The sequence below is a fragment of the Cricetulus griseus genome, chromosome 3 (genome assembly GCF_003668045.3).
Source record: "Cricetulus griseus strain 17A/GY chromosome 3, alternate assembly CriGri-PICRH-1.0, whole genome shotgun sequence".
Taxonomy (NCBI): Eukaryota; Metazoa; Chordata; class Mammalia; order Rodentia; family Cricetidae; genus Cricetulus; species Cricetulus griseus.
In genome coordinates this window covers 111,541,476-111,568,404 of record NC_048596.1, presented here as the reverse complement: position 1 = coordinate 111,568,404, position 26,929 = coordinate 111,541,476, and the positions used below count along the sequence as shown (strand labels likewise).

The 26,929-nt window shown below is 36.5% G+C and overlaps 1 protein-coding gene across 6 annotated transcripts in view; it reads left to right on the top strand.

Annotated features, from left to right (window-relative positions):
• The window catches only part of Nox4 (NADPH oxidase 4), a 143,770-nt gene that overhangs the window by 48,552 nt on the left and 68,289 nt on the right, over positions 1-26,929 (top strand). For 5 of the 6 annotated variants that reach the window (XM_027407585.2, XM_027407584.2, XM_027407588.2 and 2 more), the window contains 5 exons: positions 5,029-5,101; positions 9,434-9,514; positions 16,462-16,678; positions 18,607-18,771; positions 18,907-18,969. In XM_027407585.2, the coding sequence (XP_027263386.1) occupies positions 5,029-5,101; positions 9,434-9,514; positions 16,462-16,678; positions 18,607-18,771; positions 18,907-18,969 (599 nt within the window). The remainder of the gene's footprint in view (positions 1-5,028; positions 5,102-9,433; positions 9,515-16,461; positions 16,679-18,606; positions 18,772-18,906; positions 18,970-26,929) is intronic. The other variant, XM_027407586.2, reaches the window with a different exon arrangement.

Here is a 26,929-nt window from a genome sequence, read left to right as displayed (position 1 = left end):
CCCTTAGTTCTTTGAAAGAAAAGAGAACCCTCATGCCTCGGCAAGGACTGCTTTGAATTGAGGCTGTAGCTGGTGTTGTAATTTACATGTCCTGGGTACCTGCTCTCAAAGTATAGTGGGGAAACATCAGACCATTGGTGCTAGTGCAGTTCTGATAACTGAGTTATCTGAAACTGATAAGCAAGATAAGATTTTAAAACCCATAATTGAGAAAGTCATTAAAATAACATGTTTTGGAGCTGTATTACAGTTTCCATATGCGTTTTATTGTTTCTTTTCTTTCTTTCTTTTTTCAAGACAGGGTTTCTCTGTGTAGCTTTGGAGCCTATCCTGGCACTCGCTCTGGAGACCAGGCTGGCCTCAAACTCACAGAGATCCACCTGCCTCTGCCTCCCAAGTGCTGGGATTAAAGGCGTGTGCCACCAATGCCCGGCTATTGTTTCTTTTAAAGAAAATTCACTGGAGGTCATTCAGAATGGGCAGTATTATACAATTATGTATTGTAAAGGTTGCTAATTAAACATCTTCAAATGAGCAGATATAAATAAGGAAACATGTACCAATATTATTTCTCAACAAATTACAGATATATGTTTGGCTTTCTCATTTGAGAGGCTCAAGTTATTTCAGATAAATAGGTATAGCTCATGTAAGCAAGTTTATGCAACTGGACTAGTGCCTTTTCTCTGTTTTGGATTTGTGTTCACAAGTGGTTAATGGATTAGCTTAGTTGCTAGCCAAGAGTATGTTACAGGCCATTCAATGTTTCAGGGATGATTGAGTGTTTATCACTTAGAGTACCCTATGCTGTAATTTCTATGTTGTTTTATCCTCTGGGATCTACCACTGAACCAAGATTTCCTTTTTTTTTACACCAGCTTCATTTTATATCAAACACCTAATGATACACTTTAAATATCCACTGATAATTAGCTGAACCCAAAAGCCACTTGTTTATCTCTTTAGTTTGATGCAGCAATGTACATAACACCCCATAGAGTAACACAGCCAAATTTTGCCTGTTTAGTTACATAACCTAGGACCTGGCATTTCTTTAATGTAGTCTCAACATTTACTTTTTCAGTCATTCTAATTACAACAGGTCTTGGTTTTCTTTACCTATTATATATTTTTCTTATTTAGTTACCTAAATGAAATAATGTACTTTGTAAATTTAGACCAGCAGTCAGTCTTGTGGGATTGAGTCCAGGTCTTGCACGTTCTAGGCAAACAGTCTTTGACTGAGCTTCGTACTCCATCTGAACTACATGGACTCTTAATCATTTTGAGAGACAGAATTTTGCACATCTATGTTCTTTGCTGCATTACTCACAGCAGCTAAGAAATTAAACCAGCCAAGATGAACAGCTGAAGAAATAATGTGATACATACCTGTGATTGAATTTTATTCATCTTTGAAGAAAAAATAAAATCATGACATCAATAGAAAATATGTGGAACTTAAAGTTATTTTAAGCAAAATAAGCCAGGGTCTGTGTGTTTTTTCTGACAGCCAAATCCTAGTTTAATTTGTGTGTGTATGTGTGTGTGTGTGTTTGGAGGGGTGTAGATATAGATCATGAAACCCAAAGGAAATCATGGATGGAGGATTGGAATCCTAAGTGGTAGAATGGGAAAAAGAAAGTATTACAAAGTGCTTGACATGGAAGCAGAATTGAGCAGCTGTGTGAGCTTAAGGGACCTGAAGGAGGAGAACGAGGAAAAAGGGAGCAGATTCAACAGGAACAAAGTATGAATGCAAATGTCATAATGAAACCCAATATGTTATATACTGGGTTTAAAAAAATGTAAAAATAATTTGGATATACAGATAAAAGCAACAACAAATTTTAGATAAAAAGATAATATATCAAAAAAAAAGAAAGAAAGATATGGCTTTGCCAGAGGAATCATTACAAGACCATAATGTCAGGCCATTTTTAACATTGGTTGGGTGCTCATGGACTTCTCTTTCATCTTCTAATGACAGGGGTTGAGCCAGCTATGATCTCTTCCCCTCTTTCCAAGCTTTCCCTACACATTTGCCATGTTCTGCTTCATTGAGGAAATTCTCTAATCAATGTGAAAAAGTATGTGAGCTCAGTGCATTTTTGATTATAGCTCTTTTGAGATGCTCTATTACACTAACATGACTCGTGGCTCTTCAAATTATGCTTACGACCCTTTTGAGTAACAGCAGTGAATATCTTAAGGAAATGGAAAACGGTGGGTCTACTCCAAACTCACCCATTTTTTAGGTTTCCTTCCATTAAGATGGTTTGTAGACAGATACTCACTGATTTTTGGCAGGTCCATAATAGCATATGAAACATTCCCACCAAAATAATTAATGAAAACATAGTGAAATTATTGGGGAAGTCCATCTGATCTCAAAGTTTATAGTGTGTAATAATCATGGATTCTAACATTTATATGGCTTTTAAGGATCAAGTAGAAGTTTTTGTTGTTTGTTTCTTAAATCTTTCCACACTTGACTAACATTCTCTGAATACACAAATATGGACAACACACTATTTGATTGGCTTTAATATATGTATATATTAGTTTTTATCAAAATCAAGACTTCAAATGTTTTTATTACCCTGCTCCAAAATATGGCCCTCAATTATTCTTATTACCTTCTGTGCCTTTGAGTAACTTGCTGGTTTTCATAACTAAAAGATAACATGAAAATTCTAGACTTTTATATAAAATTAATCAGCTTATTTCTATATTTTATTAGGTGAAAAACTTGGCCTTTTCCACTCAATCTAATAATCTATCTTAATATTTAACCCATCAATAGTTCCTATTTAACTGCTTATTAATTTTCCAGACATGTACAATCCTCTATGTACCTGTTGATGTTAATGTATCTATATTCCATGACTATTAAAAACAGCCATGAATATTCTCAGCAGAGTGTTTGGGTTGGTATATGCTTGTTTCTTTGAGTAGCTACTTTGGAAGAGGCCAATCAAATAGGGATGTTGATTTTAAATAGTCTATTGTCTGCCCTTCAGTGTGAGTTGGATTGATTTCTTCCCATGTGGCTGGGACGCTAGCTATCACTTACCTAGAGGAAATGGAAAAGGTGCTGTGAAATGAATACTATAGGAAAATACTACACAGAAGATATGCTTTGGATTAGGAGCATCAGGCGAGGGTATGCTTTCTGATGGTGCTAAGTCCATGGATTTAGAAAAGGACTCGCCCGGTGTTGGTGGCACACACCGTTAATCCCAGCACTCGGGAGGTAGAGGCAGGCAGATCTCTGTGAGTTCGAGGCCAGCCTGGTCTCCAGAGTGAGTGCCAGGATAGGCTCCAAAGCTACACAGAGAAACCCTGTCTCGGAAAAAGAAAGAAAGAAAGAAAGAAAGAAAGAAAGAAAGAAAGAAAGAAAGAAAGAAAGAAAGAAAACGACTCAAACCTTAAAGTGCCAAAAATTAGATCCCTTGTTTTTAATGCGACTCTTTAAAGTGATGTTTGTTTCTACCATAGAGAGTATTCTGATATCATTATTTTCTAATTGTAATAACATAGTAAGGGGTCTATTTACATTTAGCTTAGATATTATCTAATGCTAAATTTGTGCCTATAAAATATCATTAATTTTAACATGTCTGCAGCTTTCATTTTTTTGTCAAATGAATTTTATACTATATCAGATCATTGGTTTTATGTTTTGTAGACATTATTTGTATGTGAGGGGTGTAGATCAGAGGAAAACTTGTGGGAGTTGGTTTTCTCCTTTCACTGTGTGAAATATGGGCATGAAACTTAAATTGTCAAGGTTGGTGGCAAACACCTTTACCTCATGAGCTATCTCACATTCCCTACAGTGTTTTAAATATGAAGAGAAATTATATCTAGAAGCTTTCTTCAAATACAAGCATAGTTAGGACATATTGTAGAAGACGGGAACCCAGACTATAAGAGCCAGAGGGCCCAAACATTTGTTTCAAGATCCTGTCTTCTATACATAACTGGAAAGCTGCATCCATTAAACCGCTATACTATGATTGCCTGAGCACGATTGATATAATGACATGCCAATGTGAGTGAGGGAAATCTTACTTCCAGATGAAGAGCTATAGTAATCCATGGCAGCTTTAATTAAACATAATTTTCCCTAAAAGTATTACCCCCAAAAGACCCAGGGATCACTGCTAAGAGTTAGAAGAGGTGGACAAGTACAAGAAAGCAGTGTCATCTGGGTTCAGCAAGGCAGCTGCACAGATGAACTCACAGCAGTTGTAACAGCATGGTCAAGACATGAGCAAGCCTAAAATAGGCCAAATCCTAGCATGCAGAGGGGAGTTGGGCACGAAATTCCACCCCTAGCCAAGTAGATATTGGCAATTCTTTGCTGTTGGGAAAGGAAGGATCAATTTTCTCTAAAAAAGTAGTCCCTGATAAATCAACCACATTCCACTAGACGATCACAGATCAAAGAATATTTGGGTAGAACAAATTGTCCTTGTTGGGGAAAAGGTAAGAAAAGAAGAGTGGACACAAAATTGGGTGGGCGAGGAAACAGTGAGTCCAGAAGAGTAGGGGTGGAGAGTGAATATGATGAAAACACACAGTACGAAATTCTCAAAGAACTAACAATAAATTAATTCTAGTAGTGAAGTCCAAAAACATTACTTGAAAGTGAGACAGAAGGGAGGTGCTAGTTCAGTACAAGGAAGAGAGTACTGTGGTGGAAGTCATAGAAACTAACTGCTCTAGCATTCATTAATCTCATTTGGTAGAGTATGTATGTGCAAGTATGCATTCACCATTGTGAGTGGAGCATTAGGCAATGCAAGAATGGACTCTTCTACGAAAGGAACAAAAGGCTGAAATACATTGAGACTGTGCTGATTTTCTTAACAGATTGTTTGAGGGCATGTATGAACAGAGAAATACAATTTGAATTTGCTTTCCACTGAGAAGCGTACTAAACTTTAGACTTCAAAGACAATTCTTGGTCTTTCTTCCCAGTATGAATTAAGTTAAAACATACTTGTAAATACTTTACAGTTCCGGGTCTGACGGGTGTCTGCATGGTGGTGGTACTGTTCCTCATGGTTACAGCTTCTACCTATGCAATAAGGTAAGTGTCAGAGTGACCATTTTGTTTTCACCTGTCCATGTTGTCCAGCTTTCCTTTATACTCATTTCCGTACAAATAGAAAAAGTCTTGGATGACTAAAGTATTGATACATTGTAGTTAGTGGGTTATTGTGGGTTGTCACAGTTGAAGCAGAGTCATTTCTATATTTCATTTCTATTTTGGAAAATTACAGTCTTTGGTCATAAGGAATAATATTTCTGTTGAATACCAAGGGAAATAGAATTCTTGAGGATCTTTCATATTAAACACAATTGGATATGGGATTGAATTTGACCACATGTCCATGGGAATATATGCTTAAAAAATATTTTACATCTTATTACTTAGTGATAGTTTTTGTCTTTTACTATACCTGTTGATAGTTTTTTTTTTACTATTATATAAAATAGTATTATAAATAAAGCCACTGAAACAAAATTTCTGCATGCTAAAATGTTTAGAAACACTCTGACTCACATTGAGTTTTTTAGTTAAAATGTTTGGATGGGGCTTGGGAGATGACCCAGTTGGGAAAGCGCTTGCCACACAAGCCTGAGGTTTTGAGTGAAAACTCATATTATCAATGTACAAATTAGCCATAGTGTATATCTATCATCCCAGTACTGGGGAGGAGATAACTGTAGACAGATGGATAACTGGGGCTTTCTGGACAGACAAGTGTGTCCATGGGTACATGTATTTACAAACACACACACATACACCAAAATAAATTAACAAACAAATAAATTAATTAATTAGCTTGAAAAGTGTTAAATATATATCAGTGGCACTTTCATGTCTTTTTTCTAGGTGAGCACATACCATTTCAGAATAGAAGTATCTCACATATCACACTGAACTTTTTGCTTAAATAAAGCAAAAGAGAAAAAAAACCCAACAGTTCTTATAGCTTAAAATTTTTTATTATTTTATTGACTGAAATATGAATATTAATGAACAAATGTGTATGCATTTTAAATATAATTTGAAAATAATATTTTCAAATGATTCTGTTTTTATACATCTATACATATCTACTCATAATCACACTCACCACCCAATCTTCACAGAAGTTTAGTTCTGCCACGCTGTGTTTTATTTTTATAGACAAAGCCCCTTGCTATTGTTTACTATATGCCATCCCACCAAGATTACTCTGCTTCACATAAATGTTTTACGTAATTTCCATGTTAACATATCTTATTTTTCTGTCACCATATACATATATATTATTTTCTAAGACTCATTCATGTTGAGTTTTGGGGTTAACTTAAGGTTTTAAATGCTAAATTCTGAAACAAGTGCCATATTTGTATGTTTACATACATTTTCAACTCTGTCCTATGGACATATTTTTAGATGTAAAATAATTGGCTCTAAAGGTAAGTGTATTTTTGAGCTTCCTATAGAAACTAAATTATAAAGACTAGGTTTGGGAAAATAGGCAATTCTTCACTGTGGTTGAGTCTGAAATTGATAAACTTACTTTTAGTCAGCATTAGACAATTACTGATAGTATTAATATTTGACCTAGAGAAAAAAGAAAATTAGATATGCACATTCATATTATGAAGATTTTTGTGACATTGTCAAAGCACATGCTAAAAATTAAGTAAATGGGCAGGGTGTTGGTGGCCCACGCTTTTAATCCCAGCACTCAGGAGGCAAAGCCAGGTGGATCTCTGTGAGTTCGAGGCCAGCCTGGTCTCCAGAGTGAGTGCCAGGATAGGCTCCAAAGCTACACAAAGAAACCCTGTCTCGAAAAACCAAAAAAAAAAAAAAAAAAAAAAAAAAGAAAAGAAATTAAGTAAATGGAAAACAATTAACTATTAATTAAAGAGGATTTCTAGAAGTTGTTAGGGTATATATTAGATTCATTAAAAGAGCTCTCACAAATGTCTACCCTCTACCTCTAATATTTACTTAGTAAATATTTGCCCTAAACTCATGAATAAAATAAATCTATGTGCTTCTCACATATATTCAACAAATGATGCTTATTATTTTATTTTCTGTCCTCTAGAACAATAACACTCTCTTAGTTAGGGTTTCTATTGCTGTGAGAAAACACATGACTAAAAGCAACTTGAGGGGGAAAGGGCTTGTTTCTGTTTAGAATTCTCAGGTTTCACACTCCATCACCAGGGGACCTGAGTATAGGAATTCAAGGCAGGAACTTGGAAGCAGGTTTGCAATCAGCAGCTGTGGAGGAGGACTGCTGACCGGCCTCCTCCTCCTCATTTCCCTGCCTGCTTTATTGTACAACTTATTACTACTTGCCCAAGATGGACACCACCTACAGTGGGTTGGGCATCAATCATCAATCATTAATCAAGAAAATATCCCTGCAGAGTTTCCTACAGGCAATCTGATGGAGTCCTTTTCTTAATTACAGTTAGTTTTCCCAATAACTCTAGTTTCTGTCAAGTTGAAAAAAAAAAAAACTAGCTCAACAACTGGCCCTCTTTTCAAATTGACACACACTATATTACACAATATATTACTTTCCTTTATTGTTTATCTTCAAGGTCTCACCTTAATTTCAATGTCTCATAAAACATGGTTTCAACTTTAAAATTCACAGTTTTTAACATTTTAGTCTCTAAAATGTCCAAAGTCCCTTTAAATTCCAAAATATCTTTATTGTTTTCTCATACAAAATCAAAAATAATTTCTTATCCCAAAATGAAGAGCCTGGGCACAGTTCAAATCAGAGCAAAGCAACATCAATGTTCAACAGTGTAGAGCTCTGGGTCAGACTTCTTAGACCCATGATCTGGGCTCCCATGGCCTTCACAGCTCCACTTCTATGGTTCTGCCATCCCCAGATCATGCAGCTTATCTTATAGGCTCATACTACCTTACACAACTGCTGCAGTCCTTGGTGGTTTTCCCATGCTTCTAGCATCTCCATAATGCTGCAACCTGGGCTGTACCTTAACCAGATTCCTTTCTTGAGGTTTAGTTAGGGACTCTGACCCAGTCACATGATGCCAACCCTCAGCTCCTTTCCATGATTTCTTCAATTCTGGAGCTTTTACTCCAATTGAGTCTGTTCCTTCACCAATGGCTTCTCCAGGCCTCTAATAGTGCCATGACTCAGCTGCTCTCCATAACCCCTTCATTCCTCCAAAATCAGTACCACCTGGGAACCTTACACATTACCAAATTCAGCTGCTGGCCCGATCTTGGCCACCTCTGGACCATGGCTTATAAGTTCTGTCCTGCAGGAAATATTTCCCAGAGGATTTCTTTCCAGTAATGGTGGTCTCTTCTTAATCAAGGCCAATTTTACACCCCAGCTGACCAAAACCATGTATTCTTAGTCTCAAATATGAAATATCAAATAGAGTCTTTAAGGAACTCTCAAAATTCCCTCTGAAATTTTATAAGCCAGGCCAACATTATCTGCACTGTCTTTAGCAATAAAAGTTCGTATAGTAGCTTAGTACACTCTGAACATCCAATTTTTTTTTGATCCCAACATTCCAAATGGTTCCACAACTTTTTCCATCCCCACCCTTGAAATGCTCTGTTATTTCACAGAAATACCCCATTCCTGGTACCAATTTCTGTCTTAGAAAGGCTTTTTATTGCTGTGATGAAACAACATGACCAAAAAAAATGGTTTGGGGAAGAAATGATTTATTTCAGTCTACAATTCCAAATCACAGTCTATTGTCAAAGTCAGGCAGGCAGAAACTCAAGGTAGAAAGCTGGAAGAAGTAACCAAAGCAGAAAGAGTACTGAGATTTTAGTGATAATTTTATTTCTTTCCATTTGAGTTTTCCTTTAACTGTTTTCAAAACATTCTTTTTAAACAGAACATTATTTATAATGGAAATTACTTGGCAATTTAAAATTTTAAGATATATATATATATATATATATATATATATATATATTATATGTATGAGCTGAAATTGTGGAGTTAACCTTTGATTCCAGCATTCAGGAGTCATAGACAGGTTAATCTTTGTGAGTTCGAAGCCAAGCTGGTCTGCATAGTGAGTTCCAGAGTTAACATAGAGAGTTCCTGTCTCAAAAAACAAACAAATAAAAAGAAAATGCTACTAAAAAGGATAGTAAAGTTCTAAATCAGAATACACCATGATCTTTATTTAAATTAAGAAGCATATATAATTTTCAAATAGTTATCACTCATGAGTTTTGTTGGTACACCTGTGCAGTGATTAATACCATTTCAATAGATGGATCTTAGACAATTGACATTTTAGTGTTCTTCATATATGATACATGTTTTCAAAGTTCATGTTCCTTTGACGTGACAAATGTAAACCCAGACTGAAACAAACTGATTTGTTTTTTCAGAGTTTCTAATTATGATATCTTCTGGTATACTCACAACCTCTTCTTTGTCTTCTACATGCTGCTGCTGTTACATGTTTCAGGGTAAGTAAAACAATTTTGTACTTCCAATCTGCGTTCTCACCTCATGTACAACAAAAAGGAAACATTTGTGGTTAGGGGGATTATTTGCATGAGCCTGCAGCCCAGGACTCCACAAGGAATTCCCTCAGTTCAGTCAGCACCTCGCCTTCAAGCAGCTGATATCTGGGACTTAGAATACGCAAAATATAAATTCGACTTGTTTCAAATATTTTCTGATATGAAATTCTTAGGACTTTATGAAGATAATATTTTGAAGGCAGTAAGTGGAATAAGAAACATTCAGTAACTTGCCAAAATTTACTTCATTAATATAAACTTGATTGAGACACAGACGTTTTGAAGTTGGTTTTATTGTTTGTTTGTTTTGTTTTTTCTTTGTTTTTTTTTTTTACAGCAACACACTCACACCTTTTTGTGATCACACATCTATCAGAATTTGATGTTATATATATTGTAATATTTCTTTATAGTTTATGTGGCCTTACTCAGAACTGTAATCAATTTGTCATTATCTCTTCCTTGTTCCTCATCTCCCTGCTTTCTCCCTTTTCTGTCTACTTGGAAAGAGAAAAAAGTGATCATTTACTGCTAAAACCAATCATTCATTTTTGCCTTCAGGTATTTTATTATTATAATTTTTATTTGAATTAGAAACAAGATTGTTTTACATGTCAATCCCAGTTCCCTCTCCCTCTCCTCTTCTCCTACCACCCTCTCCCCAACTAAAACCCTATCACATATCCTTTCTGCTCCCCAGGGAGGGTGAGGCCTTCCATAGGGGGTCATCAGCATCTATCATATCCTTTGGGATAGGGCCAAGCCCCCCCCCCCCCCCGTGTGTGTCTTGGCTCAGGGAGTATCCTTCTATGTGGATTAGGCTCCCAAAGTCTACAACTCTGCTAGGGATATGTACTGAACTATTACTGGAGGTCCCGTAGATTTCCGAGGTCTCCTCACTGAAAACCATGTTCCTGTGGTCTGGATCAGTCCCATGCTGGTATCCCAGCTGTCCGTCTGGGGACCAAGAGCTCCCCGTTGTTCAGGAAAGCTGTTTCTGTGGGTTTCACCAGCATGGTCTGGACCCCTTTGCTCATCACTCGTTCTTGTCTGCAACTGGATTCCATTCAGTTCAGTGATTAGTTGTGGGTGTCTGCTACTATATCCACCAGCTGCTGGATGAAGGCTATAGGATGGCATATAAGACAGTCATCAATATCATGATCATGGGAGGGCATTTAAGGTAGCCTCTCTCCTCTGTTGCTTACATTGTTAGTTGGTGTCATCTTTGTAGATCTCCAGACATTTGCCTAGTGCCTGATTTCTCTTTAAACCTATAATGTCTCCCTCTATTATGGTATCTCCATTCTTGTTATCTTCTATTCTTCACCTGACTCAACCTTTCTGCTCCCTCATGTCCTCTAAATCACCCCTCTTCTCCCCTTCTCATTCTCCTAGCTCCCTCCCCCCTCCTCCCTTGCTCCCAATTTGCTCAGGAGATCTTGTTCCTTTCCCCTTCTCCAGGGTACCATGTATGTTTCTCTTAGTTTCCTGCTTGTTTACTAGCTTCTCTGGCAGTGTGGATTGTAGGCTGGTAATCCTTTACTCTATGTCTAAAATCCACATATGAGTGAGTACAGACCACATTTGTCTTTTTGTGATTGTGTTGGCTCACTCAGAATGGTTCCATCCATTTTCCTGCAAATTTCAAGATTGCATTTTTTTCTGCTGAGTAGTACTCCATTGTATAAATGTATCACATTTTCTGTATTCATTCTTCTGTTGAGGGGCATCTAGGTTGCTTCCAGGTTCTGGCTATTACAAATACGGCTGCTATGAACATTGTTAAACAGATGTCCTTGTTGTATGAATGTGCTTCTTTTGGGTATATGCCTAAGAGTGGGATTGCTGGATCTTATGTTAGACTGTTCCCATTTTCCTGAGGAATCGCCATACTGATTTCCAAAGTGGCTGTACATGTTGGCACTCCCATCAGCAGTGGAGAGGTATTCCCCTTTCTCCACATCCTTTCCAGCATAGACTATCTTTGGTGTTTTTGATTTTAGCTATTCTAACAGGAGTAAGATGGTATCTCCTAGTTGTTTTGATTTGAATTTCCATGATGACTAAGGATGTTGAACACTTTCTTATGTGTCTTTCAGCCATTTTAGATTTCTCTATTGAGAATTGTCTATTTAGTTCTGTACCCCACTTTTTGATTGGATTGTTTGGTGTTTTGGAGACTTGCTTCTTGAGTTCTTTGTATATTTTGGAGATCAGCCCTCTGTAGGATATGGGGTTGGTGAATATCTTCTCCCAGTCTGTGGGCTGTCGTTTTGTCTTGCTGACTGTGTCCGTTGTCTTACAGAAGCTTCTCAGTTTCAGGAGGTCCCATTTATCAATTGTTGATCTCAGTGTCTGTGCTACTGGTGTAATGTTCAGGAAGCAGTCTCCTGTACCAATTAATTCAAGGGTATTTCCCACTTTGTCTTCTAATAGGATCAGTGTGGCTAGATTTATGTTGAGGTCTTTGATACATTGGACTTCAGTTTTTTTGGATAAAGGTTTGTCTATCTTGTTGATCTTATCAAAGAACCAACTCTTTGTTTCATTGATTCTTTGTATTTTTCCTCCTAGTTTCCACTTTATTGATTTCAGCCCTCAATTTGATTATTTCCTGGAGTCTACTCCTCAGGGCTGTATTGGCTTCTTTGTGTGCTGGAGTTTTCAGTTGTTCTGTTAATTCTCTATTGTGATTATTCTCCTGTTTCTTCATGTGGGTACTTTGTGCTATGAACTTTCCTCTTAGCACTGCTTTCAAAGTGTCCCATAATTTCGGATGTGTTGTGTCTGCATTCTCATGGAATTCTAGGAAGTCTTTAATTTCTTTTTTTATTTCTTCCTTGACCCTGGAATTGTGCAATTGGGCCTTACTTAATTTCCATGCGTTTGTAGGTTTTCTGCAATTACTGTTGTTGTTGAATTCTAACTTCAAGGCATGGTGGTCTGATAAGACACTGGGGGTTATTTTAATTTTTTTGTACCTTTTGTACCTATGTTGCCAAATATGTGGTCGATCTTAGAGAAGGTTCTATGTGGCACTGAGAAGGTATATTGTTTTGTATTTGGATGGAATGTTCTATAGATGTCTATTAAGCTCAATTGGGCCATAACTTCTATTAGTTCCTTTGTTTCTTTGTTAAGTTTCTGTCTGGTGTTCCTGTCCAGTCCAGTGTTGAGTGTGGGGTGTTGAAGTCTCCCACTATAGTTTGTTTGGGGTTTTGAGTATTGTATAGTGAGGAGACTTTTTTTTGAGTATTATGTAGTGAGGAGAGTTTTTTTTTTTTTTTTTTTTGGTCCAGTCTTTTTGGTGTTCTGTAGGCTTCTTTTACTTTCATTGGCATGTCTTTCTTTAGGTTGGGAAAGTTTTCTTCTATGATTTAGTTGAGTATCTTTTCTGCACCTTTGAGTTGGATTTCTTCACCTTCTTCTATACCTATTATTCTTAGGTTTGGTCTTCTCACGGTATCCCATATTTCCTGTATATTTTGTGTTAGGGATTTGTTGGACTTCAGAGTTTCTTTGGTTGATGAGTCTAATTCTCCTAGTGTGTCTTCAACTCCTGAGATTCTCTCTTCCATCTCTTGTATTCTGTTGGTTATGGTTGCCTCTGTTGTTCCTGATTGTTTATCCAGCTTTTCTATTTCCAGCATTCCCTCAGATTGTGTTTTCTTTATTGTCTCTATGCCAGTTTTTAGGTCTTGAACTGTTTCCTTGAAATGTTTGTTGATCTTTTGTATTTTTTCATTTGTTTTTTCTTCCATTTCTTTAAGGGATTTTCAAATATCCTCTTTGAGGCCCTGTATCATTTTCGCGAAGAGTTTTTAAGGTCATTCTCTTCTGCTTCATCTGGTTTGGGATGTTCTGGTCTTGCTGGTGTATGGTTCCTAGTTTCCGGTGGTGTCATATTGGTTTTTCTGTTGTTGAATGTGCTTTCATATTGTCTTCTTCCCATCCTTTCTTCTGGTGGCTGTAGCAGGAGTCTCTTCCTCTCCTGGTGGGTATGGGACCAAGATTCCCTTCTGGTAGATGCAAACAGTTCCAATAATTTGTTGTCAGCCCTCTTCTTGTGGATGGAGGCAGGACTGTTACTGTGGCCTTGGCAGTCTCTGAATGTGCTGGAGCCTGCCGGCTAAATTTGGATCCCGTGAGCAGACCCCTGGCTCCAGTTGTCCCTGAGCAGGGCAGGGGAACCCTGCCTTCATGTTTGATTAAATAAAAATTTTGAAAAAGAAGTTCCTTTGCAAGTTGAAACAGTATATTTTTTATGGTTCAGGAGTTCAAAAAATTGTTAATTTTAAACAGGATTATATTAAGAATTTTAACAGTTTTTAAAGAAAAAGATTTTAGATTATATACATAACCAACAGAATAGCTCTAGAAGAATTAAATAAATCTATTTTATAACTGGATTAATAATGAGATGAAAGTAATTTTATAATGCTGGAGTATTATTGTATATATTTACAATACAATAATCATTGTATATTACATATATTTTTCATTTAACTCCAATTTTTACTAGAATATACACTGTTTCTGACACGAAGAAACTGGCAACTGGTAAATTTTGCAACTGTTTAAAACTTCTTTGGTTTCTTTTAAATTCATAATTGCATGTATGTAGGCAAGTTATTTTAAATTATCTATTATGACATTTCTAGGAATTCAAACAAATTTTTACTCTTGAAAATCCTACATAGCTGGTTGATGGTGGCACACACCTTTAATCCCATCACTCAGGAGGCCGAGGCAGGAGGATCTCTGTGAGTTCGAGACCAGACTAGTCTACAAGAGCTAGTTCCAGGACAGCCTCCAAAGCTATAGAGAAACCCTATCTTGAAATCCCCCCAAAACAAACAAACAGAAAACCCTACATAATATCATCCTCCAGTCTTTTGCTAATAGGAAGGATATGGAGCTGTTTGAAGCAATATTCATGCATGCATGTTAAAATTTCTATTTAACAGAGAACAATCTCTATTTGATGGGCACCCACGCTCTGCCCGTCAATGGATTGAATACTTAAGGTAAAGAGGGACTATCTACCAGAGGATCTCAGTCTCCCAGGAGATAATTGATTTGATATTTTTGTTTTTAAAAAAAAGATCAATAAAGAGCCGCAGGCTGTGTTTTCAAACTATAAACATAATTTATTTACAGGAATACTAGAAAATCAGGGAATAGATGAATCCATGTTGACAAGAAATTTTAGAAAAAAATTGGCTCCAAAGATGAGGTGATTTGATTTTTTTTGGCCACTTTTTCTGCTTACATAGATATTACCCAAAAAGGGTTGATTACTTCATGTGATTTTGTAAGGTTTTAATTGTAGAATTTCCAAATATATTTTGAACTAGCCCTTTTTCCCTAGTGCCAAACAATTTTCTTCTTTACAATTTTGCTTCCTATTTAAATGTCTAATAGTAATTGTTTAAAATGTTTATGATAATGATATGAGTTCTGATACATGTGTATACTTTTGGTTGATCAAATCAAGTTTTCCAGTGTCTATCATACATTAACCTCAAATGTACTTTTGGCTCCTGAATCTCTGTGTTCCTAAGGAGTAAACGCCTAATTCTAAAAAGGCACTTTTTGATGTGGCAAAGCTGAATTCCCACCCAGTTTCTTCTTTTTAGATCCCAAATTCACTTCTGTATAACTTGAATTCAGGGGTTTAAAGGTCTACACACATCATCATTCTTAACTTTTCTCATTGGACATATCATCAGTTAATATTGACTGAATGCTGATCTTTTAAGTGTGTGTGTGTGTGTGTGTGTGTGTGTGTGTGTGTGTGTGTGTGTGTGTGGTGTGGTGGGTGGGGATTAACCCCATATCTTCAAGCATTTCCATTCTAAGTGAGTCCTCTGCCACAGAGCTATATTACCAGTTCACTAATATTTACTTTATTGAGTTTTCCCAACAAACCTTCAGTTGCTTATTCCTCCTTTCACTGCTTGTCAGTGAAAACAGGGGCACAACCTAGGGCCAGTGTGTTGGCTCAGACAGTAAAAGCACTTGTTGCCAAATCTGACAGGCTGGGTTTGATTTCCAGAACCCTCATTGTAGAAGAAAAATACAGACTCCTGCCCGTTCTCCTCTAGCCTCCTCATGACACATGTGTGTGCCTCCAACCTTCTTATGACATGTGTCTGTGTGCATGCATATGTGTAAGTGCACATATGAATACAGGCATATGCACACACACATTAAAATAAATGAAATCTAAGAGAATGAAAAATTCAAAACTCAGAAATTAGAATATAGCAAAACAAGAAACAATGAGATGCCATTGTAAAGCGTCTTGAGCTAAGTTCACTGTGAGCTTTTCATGTGGTTGTGTTTACAGAGAGACTGAAAAGCAAACAGCTTTAGGGCTTAATGGTATGTAAAAATTGTTTTCATAGATGCAATATGCTTTGATGCTTGTTATTTTCATTTACTGTTTCTCCGTGAACCATGAAGTCTGTTTTATCTAGTCTTATCCATATCAGATATGATTCCTGTGTTTTTCTCTTATGCTTGAAGATGTATTGCAAGGAAGCTGTTTTTACAGCATTTATTCAAGTGAAAATGTGTAAGTGGCTGTACCAATGCCTAACAGGAGTCAAGCTTGTCCAATTCAAATAACAGCAAGAAGCTTGCACATGCCTTCCTCCACTGCACACACATAGCATTTGCTTGGAGAACAAAATGTTTTCTCCTACTTCTTAGTAAAGAGTTTATTTGAAATTTGAGATATTCTGAAATACATCACACATGGGCTGCTTTATGTAAAAGCTGCTTTAAGCCAACAAGAAAAGGAAACAATTGCTTCTCTTTACTCCATTCCAGCCCCTGACTCAGTCTCTTCTATCTCTCCGTTTTTATCCAATTTAACATAGTGGGCTGTTGAAGTATCAAACCAATTTAGATACCCACCCTCCTGGCTGCATCAGTCTTAACCAGACCCAGGATCAGGACATTTACTCACCAGAAGACTTCTCAGAACATTTTCATGGACCTTTGCCTGAAGGATTTTCAAAACCAGAAGCTCGTAACCAGAAAACACTTGTGAAGATTTGCCTGGAAGAGCCTAAGTTCCAAGCTCATTTTCCACAGGTCAGACTAATTCTGTGTCTAAAAGATCTGCTAAGTGTTTCATTTCACGTGACTGACATTGCTTTTAAACATGAATCTGAACCTGTGTTTTCAGTTACCATTTAGATAGAAAAGTGGTATTTATTTTTTGTGATGGGTATCTAATACTTCAAGGCAAGAAGCATTCATTTAGAATATGGAAAAATGTCTCATTATACAATATGACTGAAGTATGCTCCTTCTAGTGTTTGCTTCCAAAGACTACATAAATATATTATAAAGCTATTGAGGCATGCAGATTGAATAAGAAAAACTGAAAAACAAAACAAAAACAACTACCAATTGTTATAATATAGTTTTATAAAATAATATTAAAATTATAAATAATGATGATATTTGTTGAAAACTTACTACCATTTCTTGGCACTGTACTGATTTGTTGTGTACACATGGTTTCTTTAAGTATCCACAAGTAAAGTTTGAAGCAATTACTCAATTATTTGTTGAAGAAGTTGAACTTAAACCTGTATCCTGGCTAAAGCCTGTAAACAAGTGGTGGAAGGAAGTAGTGAGTAGGTGCAGGTCTTTAGCTTAAATACTGCTCGTGAAAAGTTCTCCAGGGATTCCACAAATACGGCAGTAACTTCTACCCACTCACACCCACAAACACACACCTCATGTCTACCCTTGTGGCTGAGAAAACATCTAAGTGAGGTCCACTATTCTGCATATAAAGTGGAGGAAGGGGTAGACTTGGGAAATTCTGCCTTAAATAGAGAAGATAGAGAAGTAACAAAGCTAGAATGAATTTCTAGATAACTTTGGAGTCAGCTGGCTCGTTTTATGCATGTCATATAATGATGCATATTAAACATGGCATGTTCCATTTTACTGATGTGGGGCCTAATCATCTATAAGTGACTGGCTCAAAATTGCAAGTTCACTGATTTGCAGAATTTAACCTGTCCTGCTTCCTCTTCAGAGTGTCGCATTCACTGTTACAGTTTGCATAGCAGTAGCAAACTGTCTACAATGAATGAGCAATGTCTGGAACAACTGTATAAATAAGTTTTCTATAAAGGGCCATTAAAATAAGGATGAAGCTCTATGGAATAAGACACCTGTAAACCTATAGTCAAGAGGCTGAGTCAGGCAGTAGGATAACGAGTCCAAAAGCATCATGTACTTACACAGTGAAGCTCTGTCTCAAATAAATAAACAAAACAAACATCTCTGTTAAGGTTGAAAGCTTTAAAGAGATGGGGGGTGGCTATACTGTGCAGTTATAGGGGAAAGATCGTTTTCCTAGCTATCTGAATTTCCCATTCAAAACTGCCAGTTTTATATAAATGTAATTTCATCATATTGTATTATGTAAAAGTCATAATAGGAACATGTTCAATGCATCCTACTTTCAAAACTCGAGATTTAATATTGTGTATGTAAATCCTATGTGCATCTATATACCTATGTTATATTTATCAAATATCTAAATATCTAGGGCAATGTTTTTTGTTTTTTTGTTTTTGTTTTTATTTTTTTATTTTTTATTTTTTTGGTTTTTCGAGACAGGGTTTCTCTGTGGATTTGGAGGCTGACCTGGAACTAGCTCTTGTAGACCAGGCTCAAACTCACAGAGATCCGCCTGCCTCTGCCTCCCAAGTGCTGGGATTAAAGGCGCGAACCACCACTACCCGGCTGTTTTTTTGTTTTTGTTTTTGTGGTTTTTTTTACTAAACATTGGACTGGTTTTATTTTCTAAATAATACTCAGATAAATATGATGTTTTTGCTTGTCTTTTTTTTTAATGAATTGCTCAGAGCATCAGCTTTGTTTTACTCATTCTTACCAATATCTTATTGCTTAAAATATATATTGATAGATCGTTACTTAGTTGTCTATACAGTCATGCATTTCTTGAGGCATACTTATTAAAAAATTTCTCTTAGACGTGGATTTGGATTTCTGGACCTTTGTGCCTATACTGTGCTGAGAGACTTTACCGCTGCATCCGGAGCAACAAACCTGTCACCATCATCTCAGTAATCAATCATCCCTCAGATGTCATGGAACTCAGAATGGTCAAAGAAAACTTTAAAGCAAGACCAGGCCAGGTGAGCCAGTGGTTAGTGGCTATGCAGATATCCTTTATCATTAGGTAACTTTTGATAATTACTAGACAGATTTATTGAAATGGTTGTATTTCTCTTTTGATCATTTAAAACATTATCTGTTTGTTGCTTTTTTAGTATATTATTCTACATTGTCCCAGTGTATCAGCATTAGAAAACCACCCATTTACTCTCACGATGGTAAGACATGTATTTCTTGAATTTTAAAAACTCTGTATTACAGAGAATCTTTGCATGTGTATACATGGGCGTATATATTTGTTTATCTGTGCGTGCATACATGTCTGTGTACACACATATGTGTGTCTATAAATGTATATATGTCTGAATATATGTTTGTATGTGTATATCACATGTGTGTATTGGTTTTACTTCATTCTAAAACTTATTCGAGAATCATAGTTTCTTTCAAGTCTTAGTAAGCTGTCTTTTTTTCTCCCCAAAGAACTGTAGTTTTCTATTGAGAAACTTTGAGACTATTTGTTCTCAATTATTTTCTGATTTCTTACTATTCAGTACATATCATGCTTATGTAAAATTTGTTAAAGCTCATTGATGTAAAGCATAGAAAATTCTTAGTTTCATTTTTCCATGTATGTTCAGGGATGTTAATAACTGTAAGAGTGCTTCTTTTGCATACACGAAACCCTGGCAGATTCCCTCCTTAGAACATGTGTATTGCATATGCTTATACATGCCTGTAGTCTCAGAGACAAGAGAATCCTATATTCAAGGTCATCCATGGCAACATAGTGATTTTAAGGACAATAAAATGCCATGGGATTCCATCCCAAAAAATATTTTGTGATATTTCTTGTGTGGATTATGCTTGGAAATCAGATGTGTCCAGTTTTCTTTAGAGAGCTGGCATAAAGGAAGGTAATGTGGAAGCATTAAAAATATAGGCATTGGTAAGAAAAGGCTAAATGCAGTAACGGAAAGGTGAAATGCTAGTAACTCCATAGATGAGGAAGACAAACTTAGAGAAATAAAATTGGATAAATAATATAGCTGCCTAGTAATGCTATCATTAATTATGTTTAACCTGCATTAGTATAATCATATAACATTTAACCTAATATTTTAATATATATTTAATATATATTTAATAATTTATTATTTATTATTATTTAATATATATTTAATAATATATATTTAATATATATTTAATATATAATTGCATATAAGCAATTACAAAAGGCATAAAGATATGCATTTTTATTTCCATGTATTATATATTTGACCATGTGCATCTGCTGTGTCCTCGCCTACTTATTCCCCCAGCCCTCCTTCTTAAACTCTTTCGGGCCACATGTAGATGATTTTATGTTCTGTGTAAAGTCTAGGATCCACAAGTAAGAGTAGGCCTTTCTATGCTTCTGAGTTACTTTATTGAGTCTGCTGAGCTCCAGTTGGTCTTCTCACTGTGTAGTATAGGTGGGCCTCAAGCTTATGTTCTCACTCTGGTCCTGGAGCATGAGGCGTATAGGCTTGAAACAACATCTGCAATTCAAATTTAAATAATTCACAAATATCACATAGAATAGAAGGATTTCTAATTTCTCATTTCTAAGTTGTTTTCTCCAGAATTTGACAAAGATAATTCCAGATACTTTGTCATCTACTGCTGTCACTAGCTCATTTCACTAAACACTATGCCCTGGATAATTTCTCATTCTACTACTACATCTATATACTCCTCATTCTTTTCAGTGGCTACATGGTTAGAAAACACAGTTTGCTGAATATTCCCTTTAATGACTGATGTTTAGTTTTTATTCATGTTTATGATAAAGGTAAGAATAAAGACCACATATTAAATGTATGCAAAAAGTGATTTCAAACACATCAAGGAAACAGGAAGAAAAATAAAATGATAATACCAAATGTTTATGCTTGGGGCTGAGGTTTTGGATGTGACTCCTAGATTACATGTATTAGATTGAAAATCCACAACTCATGAGTGTGTTATTTTACCTTTGGAACATTTGGCTCTCATTCTATTGTGATTAAATCAGTTTCGAATAATAGATTTGTGCGGGTTGAGTGAGCTAGGAGAACAGCATAAAGAATAGTGATGGAAGAACAGAAAGGATCTTCCTGTGCATATTACCATTGTGAGTTTCATTTCCAGCTTGAGTTCACTTGATAGCCTATTGATAGATAATCGAGATAAGGAGTTTATACTTAAAGAATGAAATAAACAAAAAGCATGTGTCAAATTGTTAGAATAAAACCAGGGGCCATATATTCAAAGGGGTTTTCTAAAGAAGACAATGATGCTTTTGCAGTATTTATTTCAAATTTTGTGTTCTGTCTATATGGATCAAACTCATTTCATAATCATCAAAGTAAAGTATTTTGTCATTTAGTGAGATAAACGAGTGATATTTATGTCTCTTGAGAAAGATGGCAGCGCTAGCAGAGTACAAAGATGGAGTCTTATTTACTTTCTCTGGAATGATGGGGAGTTATTCTGAATACGCTTTTGTCTGCTACTATATGGGCATTGACTTGTGTGAAAGGGCAAGCATTTGTCATGTGGAATAGTTAAAATGCAGACACCCACATGGTCTATAAAACTCCTACGCCCTAAGAACACAGTTCTTATCAGAAACCAGGGTGCTGTGTCTCACCTATTAGTACTCTGGGGACTACTGGGTTCCAGAAATATAATCTGATTATTAAATATTTGCTGTAAAACTGCATCTAAATCATGTTTGATTCTGACAGTTTTAAGACATATTTTCATTTCTCAGCTTGCATTCATCCATTAAACACAAAGCGTATCAGAAAAGAACACAGAAGTTGAAAAGGGAGAAAATACACAAGTAACTTTAGGTGGTTTAGGGATCGATCGGGTCATTAGAAATTTCCTTCAGAAATTCTTTCTTTTTGTGAGAGAGTTTACTTTTAAAGTTGTTTCATTGACATCGTATTAAATAGAGAACATGGGATATGAGAAAGAAAGGAGGCATTTATTGAATGCCAACTACAGAGTTAGAAGTGCCTTTCCATAAAAATATTTTGTAGCATGTTCTAAATGGAGAAAATAGCCATTAACCATTGGCCGGCTTCAACAAAACCATAAAAGGCACCTCACTTTAGCATTTATACTTTTAGTAAAAATGACAAAACAAGAGTTTTCACCTGACGTACAAAGAACAGAGGCTTCTAGATCAAACATCTCACTCCTCTAAGGCTTCTTTCTCAAGCCAAAATGAGAAACCCACAAGAAAGCAGGGTGTAGTAACCTGGCGGGCTTTTAGCTTACACATGACCTGTAGTGAGCTGTATTTTAAAATACAGTTCAGATCAGCACACTCATGCATAAGATAACGCAGTATGATTGCTGGGTTGTTCTTATTAATTAAATTAAAAAAAATGTGTTTTGGAAGCTTTTGCTTTTATTTATTTATTTTAACATCCTGACTTCAGTTTCTTCTCCCTGTTCTCCTCCCAGTGCTTTTCACCACCACCCCATAGCCATTCCTATTCAGTTTCTCTTCAGAAAAGGGCAGGCCTCCCATGGATGTCAACCAGCCATGGCATATCAATTTGCAGTGAGACTAGGCACCTCCTTTCCTATTAAGGCTGTATGAGGCAACCTGGTTGTATGTGTGTGTTGTGTGTAATCATCATGTAGGTGGTAGTACCTGTGGAGGTAACTGCAAAGACCAGAGAACCTGTCAGATCCACTGAACCTGAAATTAGAAGTGATTTTCAGCCACCTGACATTGGTGTTGGGAACTGAACACTGGTCCTCTGCCAAATCAAGTAATCTTAAATAAGAGCCATCTCTCCAGCAAAGCAACCTATTCTGGAAAGCTTAGTTCCTTGAACCTTTCAGACAAGAAAGAAGAAAAAAAAATAGCTAAAACAACAACACAGAATCCAATATGTTGAAGCATACTTAAAAGTAATTAAACTTCCCTATTCCATCACCATTAACCATAAGGGGGGAAAGAAAAAAAAAAAAAAAACAAACAGCAAACAATGTTCAGCATGCTATGAAATTCAAAGAATTTAAGGTGAGTGTAAGGTAACAGAAGGGGTTCGGATGGAAGGAAATGTAGGAGAAAGAAGATTAAATAAAATAAAGGAAATCGAATATAGGGAAGAATATTAAGGAGAGTGGGAAGTAAAAAAGATAAAAAATATAATATTAAAATAATGAAAGCTTTTGTAAAGGTGATTAGATTAATGCAAAGAAAAATATAGTAAAGCACTAAAATGAAAACCAAGAGAGGTTTTGCATGAGGTTAGTTTGTTGGGAGTTGTGCTCAGGACAGCATCCAGTAAGGCTTGACGAACAAGAAGGCAGCCAAAACATACCAGTGTGGTACAATAAAACAAGAGATCTCTAATTGCGAACTAGTGTTATTTCACAGTTGTCCTGTCTTGAAGTCAGGGCCCCACAACTTTTTATCTCCTAGTTCATCTGTGCCTGAATTTGAGATGCCTTCAGAACAAGGAAATTAGACATGGATGAGTTAGAAACTTTTTGAGTGAATATCAGTTTCCAGGATGAGGCCCAATTTGTAGCCATCTCCATAGCTGGAAAAGTTCCTGAGTGCCTGGATTCTGAAAGTTGAGACAGAATGAAAGGAAGGCGAACTATCTGGGCAGCACAACATGTCAATCACAAATATTATCTCAAAACAGTATTCTTTTGCAAAATAATTCCGTTAGAATCTGAAATGAAACATATGTCTCATTTATTAATATATTTAAGCTTCAACATCTCCTGTCCAACTTACATTTGAAGGGTAAAAAGTAAAAATTGAGGGACCAAAGTCACTGTAGAATATAATTGATAACAAAGGCTATAACCAAAACTCAAGTTTCATGATTTTTTTTTCTCTTTAGACCTTTGTTGGCTTAACACCTATACAGGATTTTATACTTTGTCCTAAGCTACTTACTCAGTGTATCTTGGCCAGTGTTTCCCAGCTATGTTCTGTAATGATCAAAGGTCTAGATGTTGTGTGTGTGCCCAAACTCATATTACAGTTGCATTTTTTCCTAATTTAAAAAACAAAATTAGAAATGAGTTTTAAGAAGTCAAGACTTAAGAAAGCATGAGATGTTATACTAACTACAAAATGTAGCATCTCTTCATTTTTAGCTGTGGTAGATGTTATGTCCTTTGATTGTTTTTTATGAATTCTCAGTTATAGAAATCATGTACAATCTCCTTTTTCTTTATTGACTCATTGATGCATATGTGAAGACCTCCATGTCTTTTCAGTATTATTTTTATTCAGAAAAAAACATGTTTTTCTGACATCTAAGTTGTATCATTCCCATTATTTTTAAAACTTGACTAACCTGATTTTCACATTAGTTTCCATGAGTCAGAATCTAGCAGCAGAGCTTCTGTTTTTGTCTGTACTTTCAAATAGCCTGTCTGCTTTTCCGTCATTTTTATGTCTCATGCTTTTCATCTCTCAGCTTCTTTGGGAATGTTTTTTATTTAAAGAAAAGGTAAAATTTTATAATTATTAAATTTTGTAACATTAAATGTAATTGGTTAAGTCTGTGCCAACTACTTTGGTTGTTAGTCTTAATCTCATCCATTTAGCTCTCAAGACTTGCCTTGTTTCACAGATCTTAGCTTTAGACACTGAGATGGAGGAGAAGGTAGATTGCCAGGAGCAATGTGTCATTATGTATTCTAGGCACAGTGGTGAAAACCACAGACAGTGGTTAGTATCCAAGGAACCTAACAAAATGTTTGAGTTTTTTGAGAATTAAATATCCCCTAACTCCTGTACCTCGGCTGCCTTCCAGGAGAAAAGAAATGTTTCCTCAGAGGCTAATGATAGCCTCTGTGATAATTGTGAGCTAAATAATCTACCATACAGAACAAATAGACTGGCTAAGATTAATTTGATTTATTCAGTCAATAGTTTTTTTTTGGAGGGGAGTTGTTGTTTGTTTGATGTTATTATTGGTTTTTTGTTTGTTTGCTTGTTTTCTATCTATCTATCTATCTATCTATCTATCTATCTATCTATCTATCTATCTATCTATATTTATTTATTTATATGTCTTTTCCACACAGGGCTTCTCTGTGTAACATTGGGTGTCCTAGAACTCTCTGTAGAGAGATCCTCACTCACTCGGTACTTGACTCTGCTCTCTGGCTGCTGCTCCATGTCTCAGTTCATCAGATTTTCCTCGCTTTCTCTGTTACTTATCCTCAGTTGCCCACAGCAGCACTCACTGAAGATAATGCCAAGGTGCACAATGCCCTCTTACTTTTAAATACAGTGACCATTTCGCAATGGTTAATGGTCTTCAGAGTTCAGCAAATTTTCATGATTCTGGTCATTTATTGAAACATATTTAAAAGTTTTCATTTTGTTCCCAGGATATCAATTTATCTGGCTTTCCTCCTCATTCTTTGACTACTTTGATTCAGTCTTTGTTCTTTTATTCTCCTTGTCATTCCCATGAGTTCTAAATATCAAGATGGACTATTGTCGACTCCCAGAATCTCTACTACTTTACAGCTGCACATATTTCACCAGTGTTTCCAGCTCTGAAATTCTGGTTCACATCACTAAGTGTTTCCCAGACATTTAAGGCGTTGCCCTTTTCTTTGACAGATAAAGCATCCCACTGGAGGGTCAGAATAGAGAAATGATATGCTATGACTTACTTTTTATTGTTAATTAAGTTTAGTCATTTATTTTGGATCCTGACCTCTGTTCCCTTACCTCTTTTCCCCCAATTCACTCCGCACACCCGCCCTCCACCCTCTTCCCTCCACAATCCATTCCTCCTCTGTTTCTGTTCATAAAGGAGTAGGCCTCCCATGGGTATGTGGCTTACTTTTGAGCAGACTCTGTTTGCTACATTAAGCATAGGCAAAGGAGCAAGAGTAGATACAGGAAGAGCAGTTAGAAGTCTGCTCCAGTTACACATGGTGATGACATTGGCCCTCGTGAGTGGGGCCAGATTCTGAATCCAGAATTGAAGTCTGAATTATCAGGACTTGTTTTTGCCCAGAAACTGGATTTTAAATGTGAAGAAATCAAGCTTCTTGCCTAAGTTTCTTCCTAAACAATTAGAGTTCTGTTAACTAAAGTAAACAAGCTTGGACTGGGGTCCAGGTTATGATGGGAATTTAAAAAACTCAGTTTCAATAGTGATATTTGGATAATTCATGCAGTATGCTTGCATTACTTATTCAATAAATCAATGGCAGTTTACTCTTTGCTTTCAATGGACCATTAGTACCAGACCCAGAGCCTTGTTGTTTTGCCTCTGCTTTCAGTAGGGTTTGTGGAATGATACTTGTCTTAATTTTTTCCTCTCATTGAGGTAAATATTGGGAGAGACAAGTTTATAAAGAAATATACATAGGAACTTTTAAACATCTTTGAACTCAAGCTCTTGTTTCCTGCCTCTGAGAGCTAAAATTCTCCCATGTTTTTATTAAATTTTGTTAATTATTTTTTTCCCAGCCCAATCACATTTTCCCCTCCCTCCCTCCTCTCCCCAGAACCTCCTCTCTCTCCTACCCATTCATTTCTCTTTTCTCTTTGGAAAAAGGCAGGCCTCCTATGTATATCATCCAGCCATGGCATATCAGTTTGCAGTAAGACTAGGCACTGCCTCTCCTATTAAGGCTGGATGAGGCAACACAGCAGGACGAAAGGATCCCGAAAAGCAGGTAACACAACATAATCAGCCCCTGCTCCCATTGTCAGGAGTTCCACAAGAAGATCAAGCTATACAGCTGTACATATGTGCAGAGGTGGGTCCCATGTAAACTCTCTGGTTGATGGTTCAGCATCTGTGAGGCCCTGTGAACCCATGCTAGTTGATTCTATGAGGTTTCTTGTGGTGTCCTTGGCCACTCAGGCTCCCATAATCCTTCAACCCTCTCTTCCACAAGATTCCCTGAGGTCTGCCTAATGCTTGGTTGTGGGACTCTGTATCTTTTTCCATCAGTAGCAGGATGAAGCCTGTCAATGACAATTGGGCTAGGCAACAATGTAAGTATAGCAGAATATCATTAGGAATCGTTTTATTTTATTTTGCCACTCATGTTTGGTTCTATATCATGTCTCTGGGATGCCAAGCCTCTGGGTCCTTGCCCTCCAGACAGTATCAGGGGTGGGCTAAC